This window comes from Onychostruthus taczanowskii, unplaced genomic scaffold (genome assembly GCF_017590055.1).
Source record: "Onychostruthus taczanowskii isolate IOZ18803 unplaced genomic scaffold, ASM1759005v1 scaffold196, whole genome shotgun sequence".
NCBI classification, from domain to species: Eukaryota; Metazoa; Chordata; class Aves; order Passeriformes; family Passeridae; genus Onychostruthus; species Onychostruthus taczanowskii.
In genome coordinates, this window is record NW_024499195.1 from 359,046 (window position 1) to 382,545 (window position 23,500).

Genomic DNA, 23,500 nt, shown 5'->3' on the forward strand with positions numbered 1-23,500 from the left:
TAGTATCTGTTAAATTAATTATTTTAAAGCATTTAGTCTTCTATTTTTTCCTAAACATTTTTCATTTTCTTGATGTTTTTTCCTTCACTTGACTGTTATGTTATTTTCTTGACATTTACAGACTGTATCAAACAGTAATAATCAAAAAGAACTCACTAATGGATTCCTACAGCTTTGTTTAGAAGAGCTTAACACCTCTTTTCATTCCAACTGAAACTATCCCACTGAATTTCAAAGATAGCATCTACCTTACCAGTACCTTAAGTGAAAGAAACCTCTTTTAATTACAAAGATCAGATTGAAATGTGAAATGGTACTGTTTTTTCAGATAGTGATAAATGATGTCTAATGAATGCTGAGCACAAGAATAAAAGATTTGGCAAAAGCATCCTAGTATCTTTGAAACAGTTAAGTCCATTTTTTAATGCACAGACAACTAATTTAGTGGCATTTGTATAATAAAATAAATGGAGTTTTGGATGCATTGCCAACTACCATTAACCAACTGAGAGACAAAACAGAGGAAATAAATTAATTTCTTGAGACAGAGATCCGTCAGTTCATATAACAAGAAAATTCTGTGGCAAATTCATATTTTCCCACATAAGTTCAGGAATTAAAGCTTTATATATCATCACTGCTTCAAATATGTTCCACTTGAGAGGACAGTATCAAAGTTTTCAACAAACTCAGTCTCTGGGCTGTGGGGCTTCACAGCTTTGAAGTATTTTGCCACTGTAAATGCCTCTCTGCTGCTTCCAGGAAGAGTCAAGGTGCTGGAGAACAATGGCAACAGGGCTGTGCTGGGCGACAGCCACAGTGCAGTGTGGAAGAACAGGCTGGAACCTGGTTTGCAGGAGTGCAGCTGGAAGCAGTGCAACCATGCAACTCACTGGGAGCTCAGAGAATGCGGATGTGTTCTCAGAAGGGCCACTCCTTCACCGGCTGTAGTTGTGCTCCTGTGAAAGAAGTGAAGCATTGATGTCCCTGGGAGCCCTTAGCTTTCCAAAACCCTTGAAGAGATCAAGCAGAGCCTCATCTGTTTTTCATATGCTGTCCTTTGGAAAGTATCATCATTTAATTGTGCTTAAAACCTTGTCTCTTCTTGGCTTGCAGATGCCCAGCTGATAGGGGTGTCCTTGAAAAGCTGCCCTTGGGCTCTCTGTTTTTGGAGAATCGTGCTGCAACCTTGATGTTGGCTCTGCACAGAGCAGAGAGCTGGAAGACACCAGCTATTACGGCCCACAACCACCAAGACATGGCTCACAGCATGGGAACCATCACCAGAAAGCATAGTACCGAGTTTCTGGCTAGGAATATAGCCATACTTTACAATGGATGGTCTCCTCTCTCCACTGTCCCTCAGCACTGACTGTAGATTCAGCACACATAGGAAAGAGGAGAAATAAGAGAAAATACATGCTGCCCCTTAAGAACAAGGACAGCAAAGAAGCCATCTCTCCATGGTGGCGTTTAGCAAAGAACCCTCATTAAAAAGTGCGGACCCATTTCCTGCCATGTTTCATAGTGAGAAGTCCTTCTCTGCACTAACCCAGAGGGATGAACTGGTTCATTTCAGGTAAATAAAATGACAATTCTGCATCCTGTAGGTTCTCTTTTTTTAACATACGTTCACACTGCCTCTGGAAGTTCAGGGAGCTGGATGGGTCTCTATGCCCTGTTCATACCATGAGCTGAACTCCTCTCCAAGACAGAGGGAGCCCAAAAATTGCATACTGTTGAGGACCAGTCATCTCAGTTGTATTTCCCAGTCCATAATGTCAGTGGAGGGGCTACACAGCACACAGACGTGGGCCTGGTCCTCCACGCAGGCATAAATTTAATCTCATTTCATGACTTGAAAGCCTCTCACAAAAACAGAAGAGGGAAGGAGAGTGTTTCCAGCATGTGAGATGCGAGCCTCCAGAGTGCTCACACACAGTATCCCATAACCCCACATATCCCATGCGAGGTGGTCCGCCCTGAGCGCATTATCCCCAAAGCACAAGGTCACTTGATGGGCAGGGCTCCCAGCCAAGAGCAGCCCTGCACAAAGCGGTCCCCCTGCCCCATGGTGCAGACACCAGGAAGGAGGAATATTTGGGGATCAGGAATGGTGAGAGGAGTGGAGCTGTTAGGGTTGGGGAAGATCAGTCAATCATAATTATTTCCAGCTAATTGTCAGATGGAAAGATCAGCTCATGCACTACATGTGCCAGTCAGGTCAGTCAATTCACTTATGGGATGTACACAGATATGATAACAAGAAAGGGTAAAATATGAGCTGAACAGGAAGAAACCTAGTGCAACAGGAATCTCAGTGTCCTTTATGGCTGTCTCAGTCCTGATGGCAGCCTGGTCTCTAGAGTGACACAGCACCTGCTCTTTCTGATCCCCATCTTACCACCCCACATCACTTGTGCAAACAGCACAACAAGATTTGGTCACAAACATCTAAGAAACAAACACACAACAGTACAACATTGCTTGAGTGTCATTCTTTACACAGCTTTCTAAGAGGGTAACAATGTTGTAGAGACAGTATCAGTCCATAGCAACTTCTAAAAAGAGCTTGAAAGTGTTGATACTGTTCATAAAGGAGAAGTGCAACAGGGACACAGATTCCATTGTTAGAATTATCATCTATGTCAGTAGCCCCGACGGTGCTATCACAGAATTATTGCATTATGCAACTGAACAAGGTATGTGCTGTTATTTTAGATATCCCTTGGAATTTAGTTTACAATGTAGCCTATGACAGTGTTTCATTCTCCTGCACTTAAAAACACATTTTGTTGCATAAATATATATTTTGAAAATAAAACAGGCAGTTTGTGACACCCAGACATCACAGACTTCAGTTTCAACTAACTGCATGAAGTCGTAACATTGTGCAAAACCACAACTTCATAAATACATGCATGGATGACTAAAAAAACAGAGCTTACACTGTCCAAAGTGTCCACAGCTCTGCCCGTCTACATGTGCAATCATGTGAACAGATCCAAATGCATGTATTGTGTACAGCTGCATCCAGATCAGTCCAGTGACATCTACATATAATCCCCATGTTTGACTCTTATTGTGGTGTCCTGAGAAGGCCACGTAGGAAAGTCAGCACTAACATTAGTGCAGACCCCTTTACACTGTGTAGGCCTGTGCTTTGGCACTCAGCCTCTTATCTGAAGTTCAAGGCCAAATTTTGCTCTTGATAGCACTGAGCAAATCTCCCAAACGCCAGTAGATAATTCTGAAGGCATCTAATACATCTACAAATGATCCAGAAGGGTCTGAATCTGCATTATCCTTTTGATGGGTTTCCAGTGGGATGCAGTAGCTGAGCCAGGGTAATGACTCTGTGATGCTGGTAGACAAACATCATTCTCTGTCTCTCCAACAGGGTCTGCACCTCAATTTTTTAGCAGATTCAGCTCAGTACGTTGGCAGAAAATTATCTGACTTCCCACTTTTTTTTTGCTGTGTTTTCTGCTGGGGAGCTGCATTGAAACCATTTATTGACAAGGTTCAACATCAAGTCAAAGAAATGTGAATGGCAGGAAAAAAAAAAAAATGGCAGCTATCCTCATCTTAAGGAAATCACAGCCTCACTATAGGGCAAAGCTCAGCTTTTACATCAGAGCATGATGTAGTCTGGAGTGCAGCCACCCACCTGCAGTGCCTCACTGTAGCCACTGCACCCAATCACCATCACACAGCCTGTGCTGGACAGGAGCAGGACAGTGTTTTGCCAGCTGCCCTTGAGTTCATGGTAAAAGGTGCTCAGTAACAAGACACAAGGCTAGAGACCACAGTTCTTCATGTAGGCAGAGGGATAGGATGGTAAGGCTTGGCAGCACTAGCCCATGGCCACACTGCTGTATCTTAGCACCAGGGAAGGTGCACACTATCATTGTGAGCTTGCACCCTGCTGCCAAAGCAGGTGTGATACCCTCAGTCAAAACTGCAAATAACTGGTTGTCCTCTTTCACCAAACTGGTTGTCCTTTTCACCAAACGTAAAGAGATGAGGATATGTACTCTCCTACCAGTATTAGACAAAACCACGAGAGCAGCTTAAACACAAAGTCTCCCTCACAGACAGTTCATAACCTTTCACAGCCTTAATACAAATGGTAATTAGACAAACTGTGGTCACTCAATTCCTTTAACTGTCCACAAATAAAGACTGAATAATAGGTTGTATTAAATGCCCTTCAAAACAATTAAGTTTATTTTTGTACTATATTACTTGGGTATCATATTCTGTCCATATGTGTTTAACTTCTTCAACAAATAGTCTGAGTGGGGCTGCCCCACCAGAACTTACCAAGTCAGTCTGCCATCATCACTGCTGGAGCTACTACAGATATCACAAAGCAGAACAAAACTATTCCTATAATCACAGAATCAGAGTATGGGTAAGGTTGGAAGGAACAACAGTGTGTCATCTGCTTCAAGCTCCATGTTCAAGAAGGGTCATCCTAAAGCACGCAGCACAGGATTGTTTCCATATAATTCTTGCATATCTCCAGTGAGGATGAGTCTTCCTGGACAATGTGTCCCTGTGTGTGATTAGAGAGATGCTCCATTCCCTTAATCATCTTTGTTGCCCTCTGCTGGACCTGCTCCAAAGCTCCATGTCTGTCTCTTTTGTACTGAGGAGCCCAGAACTGGACACAGCCTTCCAGGTGAGGCTGCACCAGGGCTGAGTAGAGGGGCAGGATCATCTGCCCCAGCCTGCTGACAATGCTCTTCATAATGTACCCAAGGATGTCATTGGCCTTCTTGGCCACTGCTGGCTTATGGAGAGCTTGGTGTCCAGAGAACCCCAGCTCCTTCTCTGTAGAGCTGCTTCCCAGGAGGTGCCTGGAGTTGTTCCTCCCCAGCTGCAGGACCCTGCACTTGCCTTTGCTGAATTTCAGAAGGTTCCTCTGTGCCCATCTCTCCAGGCTGCTGGGATCCTTCTGAAGGGCTGCTCGGCCCTCTGGGCTATCGGCCACTCCTCCCAGCTTTGCGCTGTCAGGAAATTGCTGAGATCTCTGTCCCTTCACCCAAGTCATTGATGGATAAATTAAACAAGACTGGGCCCACTATTGGATCTTGGGGGACACCACGAGTGACAGGCCTCTAACTAGAGCATGTGCCACTGATTAGGACTCTGGGATCTGCTGTTCAGCCAGTTCTCAATCCACCTCCCTGTCCTCCCATTCAGTGTCTACTCTTCCTGAGTTTGCCAGACAGTGTTGAAAGCCTCACTGAAGTTGACGTAGACAAGATTGCTGCTCTCCTCTCATCCATCCACGTAGTTGTTTAATTTTAAAAGGCAAATCAGGTTGGTCAAGCACGATTTACTTTTAGTGCATCCATGCTGACTATCCTGATCGCCTTCTCCTATGGACAGAAGTGCCCTGCAGAATGAGGCACTTCCTCACCTTTCCAGGGATTGGGGTGTGGCTAAGCGGCCAGTAATTTCCTGGGCTCCATTTTTTTCCTTTTGACCACTGGGGTAACATTTGCTTTCTTTGATCCACAGGCACTCTCCATGATCTTTCAAAGGTGATCATGAGCAGCCTCAGCTATGGTGTCCACAAGCCTCTAAGCACTTGTAGATGCATCCCATCAGGTCCATGGACTTTTGGAAGTCTAAGTGTTCTCCAACACTTTTCCCTCCTTGACCAAGGGAAAGTCTCCCTTTCAACATTCCTTTACCCTGGTCTCCTGGGTCAGAGATCCCTGTGGGCTGGTGTTGCCAGTAAAGACCATTGCAAGGCAGTGTTCAGTAATTCTGCCTTTTCTACATCCTCTGTTTCCAGGGTCCCTCCTTCATTTAGTAACAGGCCCATATAATCCTTCCTTTTCCTTCTGTTATTGATGTATTTACAGACATTGTTCTTGTTGTCCTTGATGTCCTTGGCCAGATTTAATTCCAGCTGGGCCCTGGCCTCTCTCGTGATAATATTGAGGCTATCACAATAAGCACACACATTTCAATACTTATTCCCTAACCAGACAAGCAAAGGTTGCTCATGTGCCCCACTAAGTCAAGGGTACCAGAGATGCTGCCTCACTGCTGCTGAACATCAGCACAAACCATGCTAATACTGTGGTAATAAACAATTTAGGCAGCATGTAGAGTCAAAAAGTCATGGGAAATGCTTCTTTTGACCTCTCAGCTCAAAACCAAGGAGTGCCAGTCTTCTGAGATCTGTGTTGAGGCTGAATTACAGCACTGATGTGAAGAAACACTTCAAAGTGCTGCTTGCAGCACAGCACATGTACAGCCAGTGACCAGCCTCCTCAGAGCAAAGGGTGGGCTGGGCAGCGGAGGAGAGGTGGGAAACAGAGATCACTGCCCCACAAAGGTCAGCTGATACCCATCCCCTCACTGCAGAACAGGAAAGGAAATCTAGGGAGCTATGTCAGATACTGCAATAGCTGTCACTGGAAAGTGCTGAGATGAGTACCAATGGGGAGAAAGAGAAACCAGACTTCCCTAGAGGCCAGCTCCATGGCTGAGCTCTCACCTGGCAGTTTGAGAGAGATCCTTGGCACGGAATGCTCACACTCCAGCACATACTAAGCAGTGCTGCGCGAGTCCTCAGCGGACAACAGTAAAGAAATCCCAGAGCAACACTGGTCTTGCTTTTTCACTACATCACACTAAAAGCACTGCTGGGAAAAGGCAAGGCAGTACAAACAGCAATCAGATGTCTAGCCTCATCTGGAAACTGGGCAGCTGTCTTTCTGGCTTCACCTGAAATCTCTCTGTGCTTGTCTCCTTCACTGACAAGTCAGATATGCCATGGCACTGAAAGTCACAGACACAGCTTGTAATCACTTCAGCAGAGTCATAATTTGGCCTCAAGTCCCAAAGCCAAGTTATAAAAGGAGGGCTCTATAATATGAACAACTGCATGTGCCCACCAATCCACTACCTACCCTGAGAGACAGCAGATCATAAATGGAAGACTGTAGAACTGGTGGCTACACCACTATGGAGCGTCAGACATAGGAAACCAGACTTTTTACCAGCCTAACTACATCTGAAAAAAAAAAAAGAGATCACAGCCAGGTTGTGTTACCTGCATAAAGCTTCCTGGGAGGACAGATTTTTATTATAGTGGAAATCTCTGCCCTTAGACTTTTCAGTGCCACATCCGCTACCTATTTCATCCCCAAAACATACCTTAAGTAAGGCTTAAATGAGGTGCAGACACTCTGCCATCTCCCTCTCACACAGGAACATTTCATTCTAGGAACACAGAAAAAAAAAAGGTTCTAGGTGCTAGGTGGGTTATTTCTGTTTCTATTTGCTACCTTTCTTTCACCTCTTCTTTGGAATTAGTGATGATTAAAGTCATTGCACAGTTGCAGATCTAAGGAATTTGAAGGATATTCAGGAATGTGAAGAAATACAGACAAACAAGCACAAAGAAACATAACAATTAAAACCTGCAAAACAAGAAAGCCTCTCCAAAGGCCATTTGGTCCAATACCCAGAGGAAGTCAGCCAAGGTTGTCCCTTTCACTGATTTCAGCAGGCACTCGATTACCCCAGCAGACTTTTCTAAAGCCTCACCACAGCCCTAGCACATCCTTGTGGAACTTAAACTAAGCTTATTTACTTGAAAGGTACTGTTCCTAATTTTAAGTGTCAAGAATTATAACTGTTCACTGAAATAGTGAATTTGTTAGTGTTTTCCCCATACTTGTAGTAGAACAACTACATTACAAAGTAGACCAGTAGAGCTTGCTTTTTCAAGGCCTTCAGATTCATGTGCACATTTTCCATCATCTGCAATGGAAACAGATGATGTGTAGATAAGTTAAATCTGTATTCTAGCACTTAAAACTATCCAGCTTTTTACCTCTCTGCAGAATTTCTTTAAAAATTTCTGTAGAAATATCATTACACTACCTATTGTTTTGTGGATTTCAAACAATGGCTTAAGACATAGTTGATGCCATTTTTCCGTACAGCTGGGGTAAGATTGCAGATTTTTCTGTACTGCTCATTTTCCCAGAATACTGAAAGAGTGCTCTATGTCAATAGATTTTACATCACATACGCACACTGATAAAATACCAACAACCTATACTTAAAGAGGTAAAATTATGTGCGACAATGGTTTTGCCATTATACTTTTGCATATTTTTGAAAACAATACTTTTTAACATAAACACCAGCAACATTTTGATCCCAGAAAATCAACATACCCAAAAGTTAAACATGGCATTTAGCTGACTTCAGGATTTTTGTAGTGTAAATGAGCCTCAGGAAACATAATAAAACCAGACAAAACATGCTGTAAATGGTTTTGTGAACTTACATTGATGTATTTCTTATTTCTTGGTCTTGCTGATCAAGAATAAGCTAGCAGGTAAGAAGCAGCAGCCAATGTTAAGTTTGTCTCCTCCACTGTGGGAGGTCATTTTACAATACTAAGTTGAAAAAATGCTTTAGAACAGAATTGCTACGTAAGCCTCCCTGGGGATTTATACTCATTAATGTGTGCATGTTAAAAATGGTATTTTCAGTCTATCTTGTGTTGCCTGAGAACCATTTCTATCCTTTTAAAATCTGCATTTGTATTATAACCCATAAGTACCTTTCATTTTTGCATTAACACTATAAATACTGTTAGTAATACTAAACTATTTCTGTTGACTTATTTGTAGAAAGAAAAATATATTATACGTTTATATATTCTTATAAAGTGAATTAACACTGGAGAGAGGGCTGAGAGGGAAAATAGTGTACAATCACAGCTGATGTGTATTATTGAGCACAAACTGAATGCTTGAAACAAAAAGGAAAAGAAAAAAGTGTTCAGTATTCTTTCAAGCCGTGTCAGATGACGAGTCATAGGATGCTGACACTATGAAGTTGCCAGTATTGGAGTGGCTTGCCATGGACTGGGCAGCCTGCTGGCTCAAGTTATTGCAGATCAGCACCAGCTGGTTGCTCTGAGCTTCTGAGAGGGTGCTGCAGCTCTGGTAGACGCTGAAGTTGGTCTTGCGGCCAGGGATGTTCCCTTTCTCACACATTGTCTTCACCATCTTGGCAAGCTTGTTTTTCCCCAGGGCTTGGCAATTGTACCAGTGAAGTGCAGCCAAGTTGACAACGGGTTTGATGGACAGGTAAAAAGGCGCATCCTCGTAGCGCATGGCCGGAGGGCGCCGCTGGGCGTACTCCTTGTAGTCCTGCACGGGGCATGTCTGCGGGGAGTGCTGGGTGGCGTACACCCGCGAGTCTGTCCCACCTCTCTTGCTCTTGGTACTCACATCCCCGTTGTCTGGCCCCATCCACTCCAGGTACTCCAACCCAGTCTCTGTCACCCGCAAACGGATGTCTCCCCACTTGAGGGTGGATCCATGGAAACCCGTGCAGTGTCCAAATGCCTTAGTGTTGTTCAGCCACACTAGGTTCAGAAGCCCTTCAGGATTGTACCTGCTCAATAAGCCTCTTTTGCGCAGGATAAGCTCATCAGCAAAGGTGAGTTTCATGGATTTGTGTGGCTTGTTTCCTTTGCCTTTACACCTCAGCTCTATCTGCTTTTGCTTTAGTGCTTCCTGGGACCTCTTGAACTCCTTATCCCTTGTAATACTGTATCCATACCTGTGCTCTTTGAGATACCGCTCCAGTCCACACTGATAGTTGGCCAGACTGTTTGGCTCATATTCAGACCCATCCTTTTGTCTGGCGTCTACAAAGAAGGATGCAAGATAGGCATCAAGCTCCTTGCAGGGGATGACATAGATCTCACGGGTCTCAGAGGGGTACTTGGAAATGAGGAATTCTCGGAAATTGCGGAGAGCCGTCTGCGTGCTGCGAATGGTCTTCTCATTCTGCTCCCTGCTAAGCTCTGCTGCTCTCTCATCCTGGTCTGGAAGAGGAAGAATGGGGACAGAAAAAAGAAAGTAGAAGCAGTGAGTTTATGCGAAGCACTTTTTCCTAAAACAAATTTCCTCAAAAAGGAAAGAACTGAAACTCAAGTTCAGAAAGAGCACTGGTACACTTTTTTACATACCTGTCACATCACTGAAAAGCCAACTTCAGTTTAACAAATGACATACTATATGATACAAAACTAAGTGAGCTCCTCATGACACTGGGGCATAGTTTGATGCATTGAGATTAAAGGCAATAGGCTTTCTACAACAAAGGCAAGGTGGAAGGATTTTCTTGGATTCCAGTGTTGTGTGCAAGGTCCAGACTCAGGAATAAGCCCACACTGAATTGTTTCATTTGTGAAATCAGAGGTCGTATTGGTTATTTTTTTGTTTCCCTAGGAAAAAAAAGAGCTCAAGCACTCAAGCATCATATTTATGACAGTAATATTTGTCTTTAATCAGACACATATTTAAAGAGTGAAATAAATACAGTCAGAATGTACTGTACAAAATAAGGCAGCACATCCAAGAGAAATGACAGATAAATTACTACAGAGCAATGTACAATTTACAAATGTACAAGAATAAAGAAAATATAGTCAATATGTTCACATCAGAAAACATGGAAAAAACCCATGATTACACTGCCTCTCTATGTCATCAAACTCTGCCTTGACAGAACAAGTACAATTGCCTTTTCATTTTGCAGAAAAACCAAATTCTAGAAAAAATTTTATATTTAACAGGCTATCCTCATAGATCCTTACAATCAATGACATATCAAAAGCCAATATTCAAATGCTACCACTATGATAGCTGTTACTGACAGCTGATTTTCTGGCTGATCATAAGAGAAGCATAAAAAGGAAAAGCTTTATAAGCTATGTGTGTTTTTAAAGACTGTTTTCTTGGTATGTGCAAACTATCTGTTTGAACAAGAATGCAGCTTAAAGCATACAGGTGGAACTGTCATTCTGAATGTGATAAATCTTAATGGTTTTAGAAAATTAAAAACAAATGCAAAGAAGGAAAAACTCAATTATTTAAATATTTTCTGGAATTGTATGTGGTCCACTTTTGTATCTCTTCCACTTAACAAGCAGAAGAGGGGAAAAAAAGCCCCAAGCCCTTTTCTATTTGGACTCATTGCAAAACCTGCCATCCTTTAGCAGTGCCATAGCAACCCTCTCAGGTGTCTCCCACCCGAGATACACACACGAAGTGATATGAGACCAGGTGAAGTTCCCATTGCCTCTCTGCCAATCAGGTCAAGCTTATGTCAGGCTGTGTAGCACACCCATGGCTTTGCACCAGTTTTCAGACACTTGCTTCTCTCTTCCCTGCAAGCCTATTAGCAGGGGCGAGGGCAGCAGGGAAAGGAAGGCAGTCTCTCCTTCCCTACCCCACCTGCAGTGTTCCATCTGATGTGGAAACACTGGTGCAGAGCTGGGCAGCTCCTCCTTCCACCAATCTACAGAGTGCCTCTCAAGAAAGTCCATCCAATCACTTCCATACCACATCTGCAGACCGAGCCACAGGGAATGACTTGCCCCAGGACTTCCCAGCAGGACAGAAGCAGGACTGAGCTTATACTCTCATGATCAGGTCCTGTGTCTTCAGAGAAAGGCATCCTGCATCCACACCACTCACCCTTCGAGGGGATTTCTCAAATCCTCTGCAAAGCACAGAGAAGTCGGCATCTGCAACTGAGGCCTTGGGGGCTTCTGCAGGCAGGAAAAAATGCTGCCACAAAGGACTGAGGTTTGCCTGAACTGCGCTTCAGGGGAGCAAGAAAGGTCACCTGCCTGATTCAGAGACTCATTTTAATACTGATGTCAGTATCAAAGAGCTCCTTGAAGCCTGCAGTGAAGCCTCATGCTCTAGGCAATGTACATAATAGATCCTTTTAGATCCATCTAGCTTTTAGTGTGGCTAGATGCAGGCTGGAAAAAAAGAGACAGCCCTCTTCAAAGCTCCAAAGCAAACATTTACTCTGGTATTTTGTTCACTGCACCCACCACCACTTGTTATAGAACTGTGTAAGTAATCATTGCTTTGACTGACAGCCCACATCCTAAGTTCTATTTCAATATAAACAGCACATATAATGGCTCAGTTTTATAAATGTCATCAATCACTTCTTCTTAGAGGATAGCCTGTCACAGCACAGCAGTGATACCCATTCAGTCATTTATGTTACAACATCTTTCCTTAATCTGCAAAGGAAATTGCCCTGTCTGCAGCTAACAGTTATAAAACCCATGCTGAATTAAAGATTCTCCAACTTACATAATGAAAACAGTACCCCAAAACACTCCTGCACTGGTTTGTTGTGTGCTACTTCACAAGGCAGGTGGGAAACGCTAAAAAAGAATGGGTCAGGTTTTCCTGCAGCCACATCAGGAGAGCCACCTCTACTTTGACTGTGAATCCAGGCTGAAGTAGTAGTAATGGATTATTCTCTTCATACAAGACCACTCAAATATTGGTGATGTATCATGTAGCATGTCACAAATGTGGCGAGTTTCCCATGTAACAGTTCCCAGATATTTGCTTTGTCTCACCTTGCTGATCTAGCTGAATGAGACCAAAGCTCTTTTTAATGTTCTGTGGAGCTGGCAGAAAGTACTGGAAACACTGGTGGGGACCTACATTAGTTCCTTGACTACTGCAAAATAAGCCTATTTGCTCTTGAACCTCCACTACTCAAGTGTATCATCAACTCTTCAATATCCATGGGTTCCAAAACTGGGTAAAAGCACAGAAAAAAAAGCCACCAAGTGCTCCTAGAAAACACCTCTATATCAGAACATCCCCATGCTGCAAAGAAGAATGGGAAGGTGTTACATATGCTTTCACCTTTCTTATGGCCTTCTGTATGTCTCTGTTGTTAGGCTTGAGGAATACAAATACTCTTGTGTTACAGTCTAGTTTCTCTCAGCTGGTTGGTCAGAACCATCAACCAAAAATTATTGTCATCATAGATCTATGAAGCCAAGCTACCCTTAGTGTCTTTTCTTTGTCATAATGCAGTCTTTGGAACTAGTAGTGCTGTTACTCCTGTTTTACAGATTACAAGCAGAAGCATAAAAAAATGAATTGGAGATACATCTCCTGAGGTCCTGCCCCCTCAGCTACATCACTGCACAAAGGAGCTGGCTGTAGGTCTTGTGTTTCTTATCATATCCCACACCACAATTTCATTTCCAAGAAAACCAGAGTGTGGCAGAAAAAGACAGTAAAACCCACCTTACTGGGGGGTCCAGGGTAAACTCCCCACTATGAGTTTGAAAAGGTGATGAGTACTTAAGATGTTCTAGTTCAAATGAAGTGAAAGAGATAAAGTGACCAGGCAGAGATTAAACAGACAACCTAGTGGAAGTGGATGTTCCAGACTAGCCCACAATGATCAGATGATCTCTCCCACAGAGGAACAGCTGTCTTCTGATCTTTTCATAATCTGATTTTAACACAGCCAAGACCTAATATTATCAGCACAGTTATCAAACTCAGACTTGTTTTAATTTCAGCTCACACACATACACACACTTGGACTCCCTGAAAAGGACGTAACCTCTGTAATTACATATGGCAGGAGGAAAGGCACTTGCTTTCATGACAGACAGATACAGATTGTTAATGTTCAGAGAGCATTTGCACATCAGTGGGAGTCACAAACCTGAGTTATTATTGCAAAAAATCTTAAACTCTGCATATGGTAAGCAGTGAGATCTCACAGATGTACATTAAAAGTAAGGTGGGTTTTCTTGGTGGTAATCACATCACCAGCTGAAGTCTTCTCTGTCAAATTTTTGTCCTGCCTAGGAAAGTGTCTCTGCAGCAGGCCTGCTTCCACCAATATGCTTTGATTCAAGTGAAAAAGCATAGTTAACCACACACAAAGCACCACATATCTCTATTCCAGAGCAAAGTGCCCTCTCTCCACTCCCCAGCACTTGTACGTTGGCTCTTGCCCCTGTTTTGCAGTTACTGAAAAGTAGTGATATCCAGCCTTAGGGCCGTGGCAATATGTAGCCCATTAAAACCATTCAAGTAAACCACAGACTGCTCCTACCTTTTTCCCCTGTCCCATCTTGTTTTAAGAAGGTATCTCCAGGCAAACAACACTCTCAAATCTACAGTCATGCTGTTGTATGAGGGAGTTATGGTCAAGTCACAATGGGGAACAGCTGCATGAGCCTCTGACAAATGTGCCCCCCTGGAAGCCGTGCTACTGCTACCCTGTCAGAACCAGCTGAATGCAACTGTCATACCACGGCATCCTGGAATATTAATACTTGTTCTTCATGCCAAACTCAGCTGACAGATGGTTTTCACCATATCACAAGAATAAACCAGTGAATACCATTCTCATGTCTTGCTGCCAAAAATGAGGGTGAGGGTAAGAGCAGAACGTGTCCACAAGAGAAGTGCCTCTAAACATTTGCAGAAACATCCTGAGATTAAGTAGAAGAAATTGCTTCTTGAATTTCTTCTTGAATTTCTGCCCTACCATCAAACAACTTTTAACAGTTAAAAATTCTGTTTAACAGTTAAAGTTTCCTGTTCCCACTATATTAAGTTAAACTCTACTTTAACATTTAAAATGTTAAGCTCTATTTTAACATTTTCAGAAAAGGCTTTCATTAGCATGTAAAATCTGTAGTATTGGGAAATTAATTTATATTAATTTATATCCACTATGTTTTTGGCAAAAAAAAATATTATACTTCTATTCAGTTAACCTGCTCCAATGAAATTATCTGCAAAATATTTTATGATTCTAAAATTATAAAGCTTTAGATTATATCAAAGGAAAAAGGACATAGACTGCAAACAAATTAGTATGGGAATATTTATTCATTAGTATCTCCATGAAGTAAAGTCACAAAAATAAACTTTAGTCACCTGTACATTTTTTGCAAGTTATAGAATGGCCTGATAATGAATGCTTACTCAGACACTAGAGCTGATTTCCAGTTTGTGCTCTTTCACTACTTTCTCACAACAGCTTCAAAAGATTTGAGACATAGTTTGACTGCTGGCAAAGCCAACAACAAAATACATATCAATATTAATGGGACTTCTGCACAATTCTTAAATGTCAGAAAACCTGTAGCTATGACAAGGGACTAAGAAGTTATGTTCTCCTATGACTGACCGTCTCACCAGTCTGGGGTTTTTGCAGTGGATAGAGCAATTGCTAATGAAAAGTGCAAAACAGCAGCACCCAGGGAACTCCAATTTTTACAAAGCTATCTTCCTTCTCCACCTGATGCATGTGACATCTGAGTCATTCCAGCAAAAAGGTTCTAAAAATGCATTTTCTAAATAAAAATTGTTCCTGTTGGTTCACTTCATTAGTTGTCTGGTTTTGATTTCATCATGGTAGTGGAAAAGAGATGTGCTGCATTCCAGTTTTACCTTGCATTTCCCTTTTTCCACTGAAAAATTTCAGTGGTATTTCTGTGGTATGAGCACAGAGTTCCCTATCTCCTTCTGAAGCTGTTCTGAGATGCACTGGCATGAACTGCTGCAATGCAAAATGGGATGTATTTCTTCTGTACAGTGGGATATTTACCCAGATTCAACCTTCATTTGACAGGAAGACGTATATCAACTCCAGCTTTCCCAGGCTTGCCCAGCAATGCAACACTGCGCAGCAGGATGCTACAGCTTGGACACAACATAGAGAACAGCAGAAACAGAAAATATTTTGAGAAACCCATATATCTGGCACTTAGGTGATGTACAGGCAAAATATACTCAGCTGGCAGCTGGAGTGGAATCTGCTATTTTATTTGGCCCATTCCAAGCCACTCATCAGGACTGTAACTTACCCTGCAACCATCTCCAGGTCTACCTGCCATGTCTCATCCCACTCTTTTTTCCATACCTACTGTCTTTACAGGAGGAATATAAAAATAAAGTATCTGGACGTTTATATTGACATTTAGGCACTCAGCTCTTCATAGAGGTGGAAGATATAAAAGCCACACTTAGAATCTTCAATACGACAAACCCAAAACCATTAGAAAACTTTTTTAAAAATGTGAAACTCCATTCCTTTCAAAATAACTGACTAAACTTTCTTCAAAAATATTCAGATAAGATTCTGTCTAAGATGTAATTTCTGCTCTTTCAGAGCTCTGGTTTAACAAACCAGGTAGTTTGGTGAAATTGGAATGCTGCTGGAGTTGGTAAGTGGGAAAACTTTACCTATAATGTGAAGCTACTGTCAGCTGTATGTTGAGCATGCATCTTTGTATTCAGCCATATAATAGTCTAATAATTTCCACATAGTTAATGGCTAACACCATTAGAAAACTCCAGGTACTGGTTTCAGTTTAAAGATAAAGAAAAGAGACACTTTTTGACAATTGTTTTCTTCAGATTAAATATTTAACTCTGGAAAACAGTTGTGGGTTTTTTTGTTTTTTTGGGTTTTTTTGGGTTTTTTTTGGGTTTTTTTTGTTTGTTTGTTTGTTTTTGTCCCCTGTATAACCCAGGACTTCTTAGCAACATTCTTTGCCCCTTCAAAGTATGTTGGTCACTTAATGCTTTGTGGCAGAAGCAAGTAAAGGAATGATGGTAATGCTAATGCTCTACACTGCCCTGAGAACTGGAAGCTGGATGATGCACAGCAGAAGGGATGCACTCCTCTTCAAAGAGGGCCTGGCTCAGCATGACTCTGGAAAGTGTTGCATACATATACTCAGCAGAGTGTCAGTTTTTCTCCCAAGTAAGTTTCCAATTCCACAAAGCATATTTTAACTGCGTTCTGGATTGTTGTCCCTATACTTAAGTATCTGCATATGTAGAAATTAACTGGACTAGGTCATTATCTGTATAGAAGGTGGAACTGAATCATATTTATATGTATACAGTGACTTGATTCAAAAGCTGAAAAGAGGAAAGAAAACACAAAGAAAAAAACAAAAATGAGGAGAGTAAAACCAGAAAGATCTGAGACACACTTCCTTTATTGAATCAAGTTTATAGTTTGAAAATTATACCATTCTCATGGCAAAAGATCCATTTCTGGCATAACAAAACCAAGAATCAACATTTTTGTAAAGTTTTCCATCTTTCTGTCATGCTCCTACAGAAAAATCCAGATTTGTAGATGTGTAAGCAGATCTTAGAAGCAATGATTTTTTAGCCAGAAATTTAACTACTGGGCTGGTTTGCACAAAATCACAGGTATAAATTTATATAGCACTTTGGAATATTTGGCACACTGGAATTTTGTGCCTCTCTGCATCTGAGAGCCTTGTGGAAGAAGAATGAGAAACAGGGCCCTTTCACTTCAGCCTTCTCTAAAAAGAATTTTAATGTAAAACATGCAGAACATGCCACATCATTTCACCAGAGGCTTAGCATGTTCTCAGCTACAGTGTAACACCAGTTTTAATGTCATCACATTTAAGAAAAACCTTCCATAAGCATAGCGGAGAAAGCAATGCAAGACGTCTGGAAGGAATGAGCCAGGGCTATAAAGTTTGCCTGCTTTTGGTTCACTCTAGACAGCAGCTAAGAAGCAGAACTGGGAAATATGGGAGAGAAATAAAGATGAGAGGGCGAGAAGAGAGAGTAAGAACAAAGGATATGAAAAAAACATAACACCAAAGAGAGAGATTAAAACCAGATGAGAATATTCATCATCTGAAATCTAATTTATATCAGTGTTTCAAAATGAGTCAGTCTAACTGGGGCAGCAAGCAGAGAAACAAAGAAAAGGAGAATGCAATAAATATTTTATTACATTAATCATAATAAGCTGCACTTTAAGTCTTGGCCAAAGCATATTCTTAAATCAAGCTGAGAATGTGAGCAGTTTCAGACTTAAGAGCATGAGGCCCACATGACTGTAATTAACATAATAAATCATACTGTGAAACTCTACACAGGCTGACAGTACTTGGTTGATATATTGCTTATTAAAGACTGCAGACATTTTTCCTCTATTTTATTAAAGTGCCATTGGTAGTGAATAAAAAAGTACTCCTTTCTATTCTGTCTGAACTATCTACTAGTTCAGCCAGAGGAAGAGAAAATGTGTTGGCAGGTTATGGCATTTACTTCAGGTAATACAGATTGCAGCACATGTACCTCAAAGAACTGCATTTCAATATTTTTTCTCTTACCATCTTTAATTTAGTAAAGTACTCCAACTGCCTTGTTAGAGATCTTGATGTACCATTTCTGAAATTCTCTGCTGGTGATTCTGCCCAGTCAGACCAATTTGTTTTTACCTTTCACTCTATCTTGTCCAGTAGGAGTAAAGCAATCTACAACGGGCATAAATTCTATGAAGAGCTCACAATTTACAAAATTTACAAAATTGGGAATATCTGTGCACACTTTGTCTACACATATTTCTTTTGTCTTCACTGGCTCAGAAAGCAGAATTTGAGGAGTAGCTCTTCACGCAGCTCTCCAGAGAGAATGAAGTCTAACACTTCAAGTGAAACAGCTTATAAGGTAGATTTTTAGCCTGCTTTTCTGTTCTGCGCTGAATTCTCTCCTCCTCACACTCTAGCAAAAATGACAACTGGGCTTTATTTTAACCTTTACAAACACAACTCTCATCACATTAAAAGGATGGAAGTTTAAAATGCAAAGGTCCTACAAGACCGGGGAAGACTCAAAGCTGGGGAGAGGGCAGAGGCATGAATACATCCCAGCTTTCGGAAGGACGACAGCCATCAAGCAGTAGATACTGTGACAGGCAGCTGCTCACACACCCTGGCTGACCAAAGACCACTTTATTCCAGACTAGCCATGGCATGCCCAGGCATTTGCTGAGACAAAATCTCCCAGGAGGTGCAGGAGCAGCCAGAAATTTTGCACAGTGAGGAGACAAACCTGCAAGAGAAGCACATTAATCAATAGCCGGACTGTTGTTCATGGCACAATTAATTTCCTTCTGTCCTTGAATACGTGTTTAAACCTCATTTATCATAGTTTGACTGAGTAAATATTTAGTCGCATTTTGCAGCTCTACTTGAGTAAAGTCTTCTTAAGTAAAATGAGGAGTTTCAGATGTTTTCTAGCTATGTACACACTCAGGAGAGCATACACAAATCACATACCTCTCTGCTGCTCAGAATATTGTTATTATTTCTCTTCTGTATTTACACTGTCAAAATTTACCTGTCAGGATTGTTATTTCCATAAAAATAATTTGTTCTTCTATATAGGATATGAACAATCAGTTCCCCTCCTACTGAATGAGTTCATGCCAAAACTGATATGAACCAATTAATATAAGATGTGACACGGGGCATAGTTTAATGGATATAATTATGGATGTGTTATACTGGCTATTTTAATATATACAATAAACAGTCTGATGTATTTAACAGTTCTGTAAATGAATGGTAATGGGACAACTTATTGTCAAGTTGTAAGTTTTCTGGAGGGGAGAGAAACAGAGGCATAAAGACAATTCTTTATATATAGAGAGAGGAAAAATAAAATGCAAATCTGTTAGCAAAAAACCAAAATGTCTGTCAGCATATACGCATGAATACTGTTTTGTAATGCTAGGAATAGTGTTCCTGTCTGTTATTTTGTTTCCTTGTATTTATAGTCATAAGAGAAATTAAGTCCCAAACAAATGGCAACACTCCATCTGCCAAGAGCAAAGGACAGAAAGAAACTCCATAATCTGGCACGTCAACTGAAGGACAGAGCCTGTAACAACCAGGAGAGTGCTCCAAGTTGTGGACAGAATGAAATTGCTCCCATACAAAACCACCAATGCTTCTCTGGCTCATTTATACTGCTATGCTTGACCAGTCAGAAAGCAGAGATTGGCACATAACCAGTGAAAAGAGAAATGAGTGTAAACATAAAATCAAAACAAGCTGTTCAAGGTTCAGAGATGAACATCCTTATTTTTCACAGGCTTGATCTTTGGGTACAGGTCTCCTGATTGAAATAATATAGCACTAATAATTCAGCTGTTGAACTGAGGTGATGTGGCCTGGGGTAGAATAGCTCAGAATACATTTTTTCATTCTCTGAACAAAACAGAAGATCAGCTTTTTTCTTTCATTTTTTCCTTCCCAAGTGCAAAGCAGAAAGCAATTGATTAAATATTACTAATCTATCATTGTATGATTTCAAGTGATGTTTTTATCATGAAGACCTATGAAGTTAATGAAAAGCTACAACAGAGCACAGTGCCATTGTGATAGTCACCCTCAGTTTAATCAACAGGAACACATGCAGACTTTCTCTGTGTGTATGTGCATTTACCGTTCAGAGTTAAAGGGATTAATGGGTATATTAGAAGTAAGATGCAGCCAATGCACTTAATGATCAAGTATAATTAAGCAAAATTTTAATAACACAAAGTTTTAATCAGACTCAGCAGGGTCCTCAACAGCACTTTTAAAAAGGCATGTATACAGGAAGGCCTGCCCCCACTGCCACAATGGGCATGATTCATTGGGAACCATGACCTGGGAATTGCTGTGTCTAGCACAACATTTGTGTGATCAGCAGCATCTTTTCATTTTTAAAGGACAGCATTGCTGGGCTCCAGACAAAAGTAGACTTATTTGGAAAATGAAAACACAGCTTTGCCACACTGCCTCACAGAGACCACCAGCCACATTTAAGCTGTTCAAAACAACCAGTGCTGAAAGCAGCTTTCCTGTGACCATTCTGTGGAGTGCCCCAGCAAGAACAAGTCACCAGGGAAAGCAGCCGTTCCACTTTCTCTCTCTTGAGGCTTTGATTTAATAGCCTGTTTCAACACTTCCTGGAATGAGTATATGCTTCATTTAAGCATACTTTACCAAAGAAAGATAGATTTCATCATGTTTCACTGTTTACAGGATCTGAATGTTTTAGTAAGCACTGCTCTGTGCTGTGCCAGCCACGATAAAATACCTAAAATATCATCTTGCTTCTGTTTTCTTTTCTGGAAATATTCAAACAAGGATTTCTGTATTCCAAATTTTTCTCTTGCTTAGAGAGACAGAAAATACACTCAGATCTGTTGCATGTTCAAGCAGATTCTAGGTTCACTGCAAGCACCAAAAAAGAGATGAGATGACATGACAGAAGACTCACTAAGAGTGATATGATTTAGGTAGGAAGAAAATGGCATAAATGAGTGGTCACTGCATGCTGGCTTCACAGAATATCTTATGCATATTCCCATCACTGAGACAGTGAAAACAGCTTTCCTCAAGGTCTACTGCTATTAACACCTTAGATCTTGAATACAAATGTGAAGTAGTCCTTCTGTAGGTATAGAGTCATTGAATCATAAAATCATTAAAGAGTCTATGGAAAGGTCTTGGAAAAGACCTTTAAGATATCCCCCCCCTCCAGTACAATCACCATGTTCAGTACTAAACCATGTCCTCAAGCACCATATCTGCACTGTTTCAAAGGGATGATGACTGTACCACTTCCCTGGGTAGCCTGTTCCAATGCTTTATAGCCCCTTAGATGATAAAATTTTCCCTAATTTCAACCATAACCTCCCCTTGTGCAGCCTGAGGCCATTTCCTCTCATGCTGTCACTTGCCTGGAAGAAGAGACCACCACCTACCTGGCTGCCCAAGCTAAACAACACCAGTTCCTTTAGCTGCTCCTCATCAGACTTGTGTTCCAGATCCTTTCCCAGATTTGTTGCCCTTATCTGGACATGTTCCAGCATCTCAACATCTTTCTTGGACTGCAGAGCCCAAAACTGACTACAGGATTTGAGGTGTGGTCTCACCACTACCAAAACAGGGGAATGATCACTTTCTAGACCCTGTTTAGTCAGCCTCACACAAAGCAGAAAATCACTCAGAAAGTGTCCTGATCTAAACCATAAAGACCTGTGTTCCCTTTTTCTGCCAGCATCCCATGTGAAGTACAAAAGTAAAGTGACTGTCTGAAGCCTTTCCAGGATCAGCATCTCTCTTGGCTCCAGTGTTGCATCTCCTCTGCAGATCCAAATCTGACCCTTGTTTCTCTTGTCTTAAGGATTCACAAATCATAAGCTGAAAATAGCTCTAAAATGAAACAATTGCAAAGATCACACAAAGGAACTGATCTCTTATCAAAAGCACCATGTTAAATAATCTATTTCCTAAAATTAAAGTTCAGTACAGATGTGTCCAATTGTTTTGGTTTTTTTTTTTCCCCTGTATGTTTTCAAGACAGCTGAGACCAGCAGAGGTATTATTTTATTCTTTTATATAACAGTATCATAAAACAGAGCACTTCACACAGAACAGTTGCCTATTTAAGACACCCTAGAGAAAGGGAGAACATAGTATCTCAATTATGTTGGTTTGCAAAAATGATTCCTTTCTACTTTTCATTGTGCATTCTATTTTTTGCTTTTCTGAGTTTCATGTTAGAGTAATGGGGGACAGGGTATATTCCTAGGTCTGAAATGAACTGTGATGCTCCAGACCACAGCCATTCATTGAAATGGGACTTAGCCTTTGGGTATCACACACCATCTTCCTTAATACTATTTGTGCTATAGTAATTAGAATGAAAAATATATATTTAAATGAAGAGTCAATAATTCTCAGTGATGCAATTCCTCAATGCAGAACTCCAGTGAATATTCTCAACTGTTTATCAGTTAAATTTGGCATGCTTTACAAAATTAATCCTTAAAAATTGCTAGGGCCCATCTGCAATAGTCCTTTTCTTTCCTTCCTAGCTGCAGGCAAATAACTTTCACAGATTGCCTGGAAACAATAATTCTTTCACCTTCCTCCATTACACAGGATCAACAAGCCTATGCACCTTTTGTTGCAGGAATTCAACTGAAAGCCCATCCCCAAACACCTCACATACCAATCTACTTTCAGTATGAATACTCGTGAATGGTTTCGTGCAAGAAGTGTATATATCTGAATCTACATCTCTAGTAAGACTGCTGCCAGGAGATGTCTCTTTGTGCTGCAGGTAGTTCCACTCAGAGGAGCTCCATGCTGAAAACAGGAAACAAGCCCTGACATCAAGGAAAGCAGCATCCTAATCTTTTGCATGCAGAGCTTTCTGATAAAGACTTAGTATTTATGACAACCTCTATGTGACAAAGTCCATTGCTGATTATACAAGAAGGCTGACATGAGCTTTCTTGTCTGGAAAGAATTTTCACTAAAGAAAATACATGTGAAATCCTGAAAGGTAATTGATATCTTTCTTAAGCATAGTGAAAATCTAAAGATATTGTAATAATTGATGAGTTTTCATTTCTGTGTTCTCCTGCAAACAGAACAGCTGTAGGAAGAGCTGCATAAACAAGTCTTGTATTAGAGTTGTTAGAACTATGGGTTCACTTCTTCTTTATAAGTAAGTTTGTCATGCTGTGCACCCAGATGATAAAAGCAATTACACAACTACTCTGCCAAGGCTAAACTTGTCTTCTTTAGGGTACTGTCCTGCTTTTAAACAGAACTGCCTTGTAATATTATAAAGGTAAGTAATCATTACCTAGACTTCTAGAATAAAGATGTCTAGCTAGACTTTTAGAATACAGCCCCCAAAACATTAGATTATAATTTAACAGCATTTGGATGAAGAAAATTGAAGGCAGGAGCGGGCTTGCAAATCACTGCTGCAAGATCAGG

The 23,500-nt window shown here is 41.1% G+C and overlaps 1 protein-coding gene across 2 annotated transcripts in view; it reads right to left on the reverse strand.

Moving 5' to 3' along the window:
* Positions 1-8,312: 8,312 nt before the first annotated feature.
* KIAA1958 (KIAA1958 ortholog) overlaps positions 8,313-23,500 on the reverse strand; it is a 52,463-nt gene continuing 37,275 nt past the window's right edge. For both annotated transcript variants that reach the window (XM_041402292.1, XM_041402293.1), the window contains exon 3: positions 8,313-9,886. In XM_041402292.1, the coding sequence (XP_041258226.1) occupies positions 8,841-9,886 (1,046 nt within the window). In that variant the 3' untranslated portion in view covers positions 8,313-8,840. The remainder of the gene's footprint in view (positions 9,887-23,500) is intronic.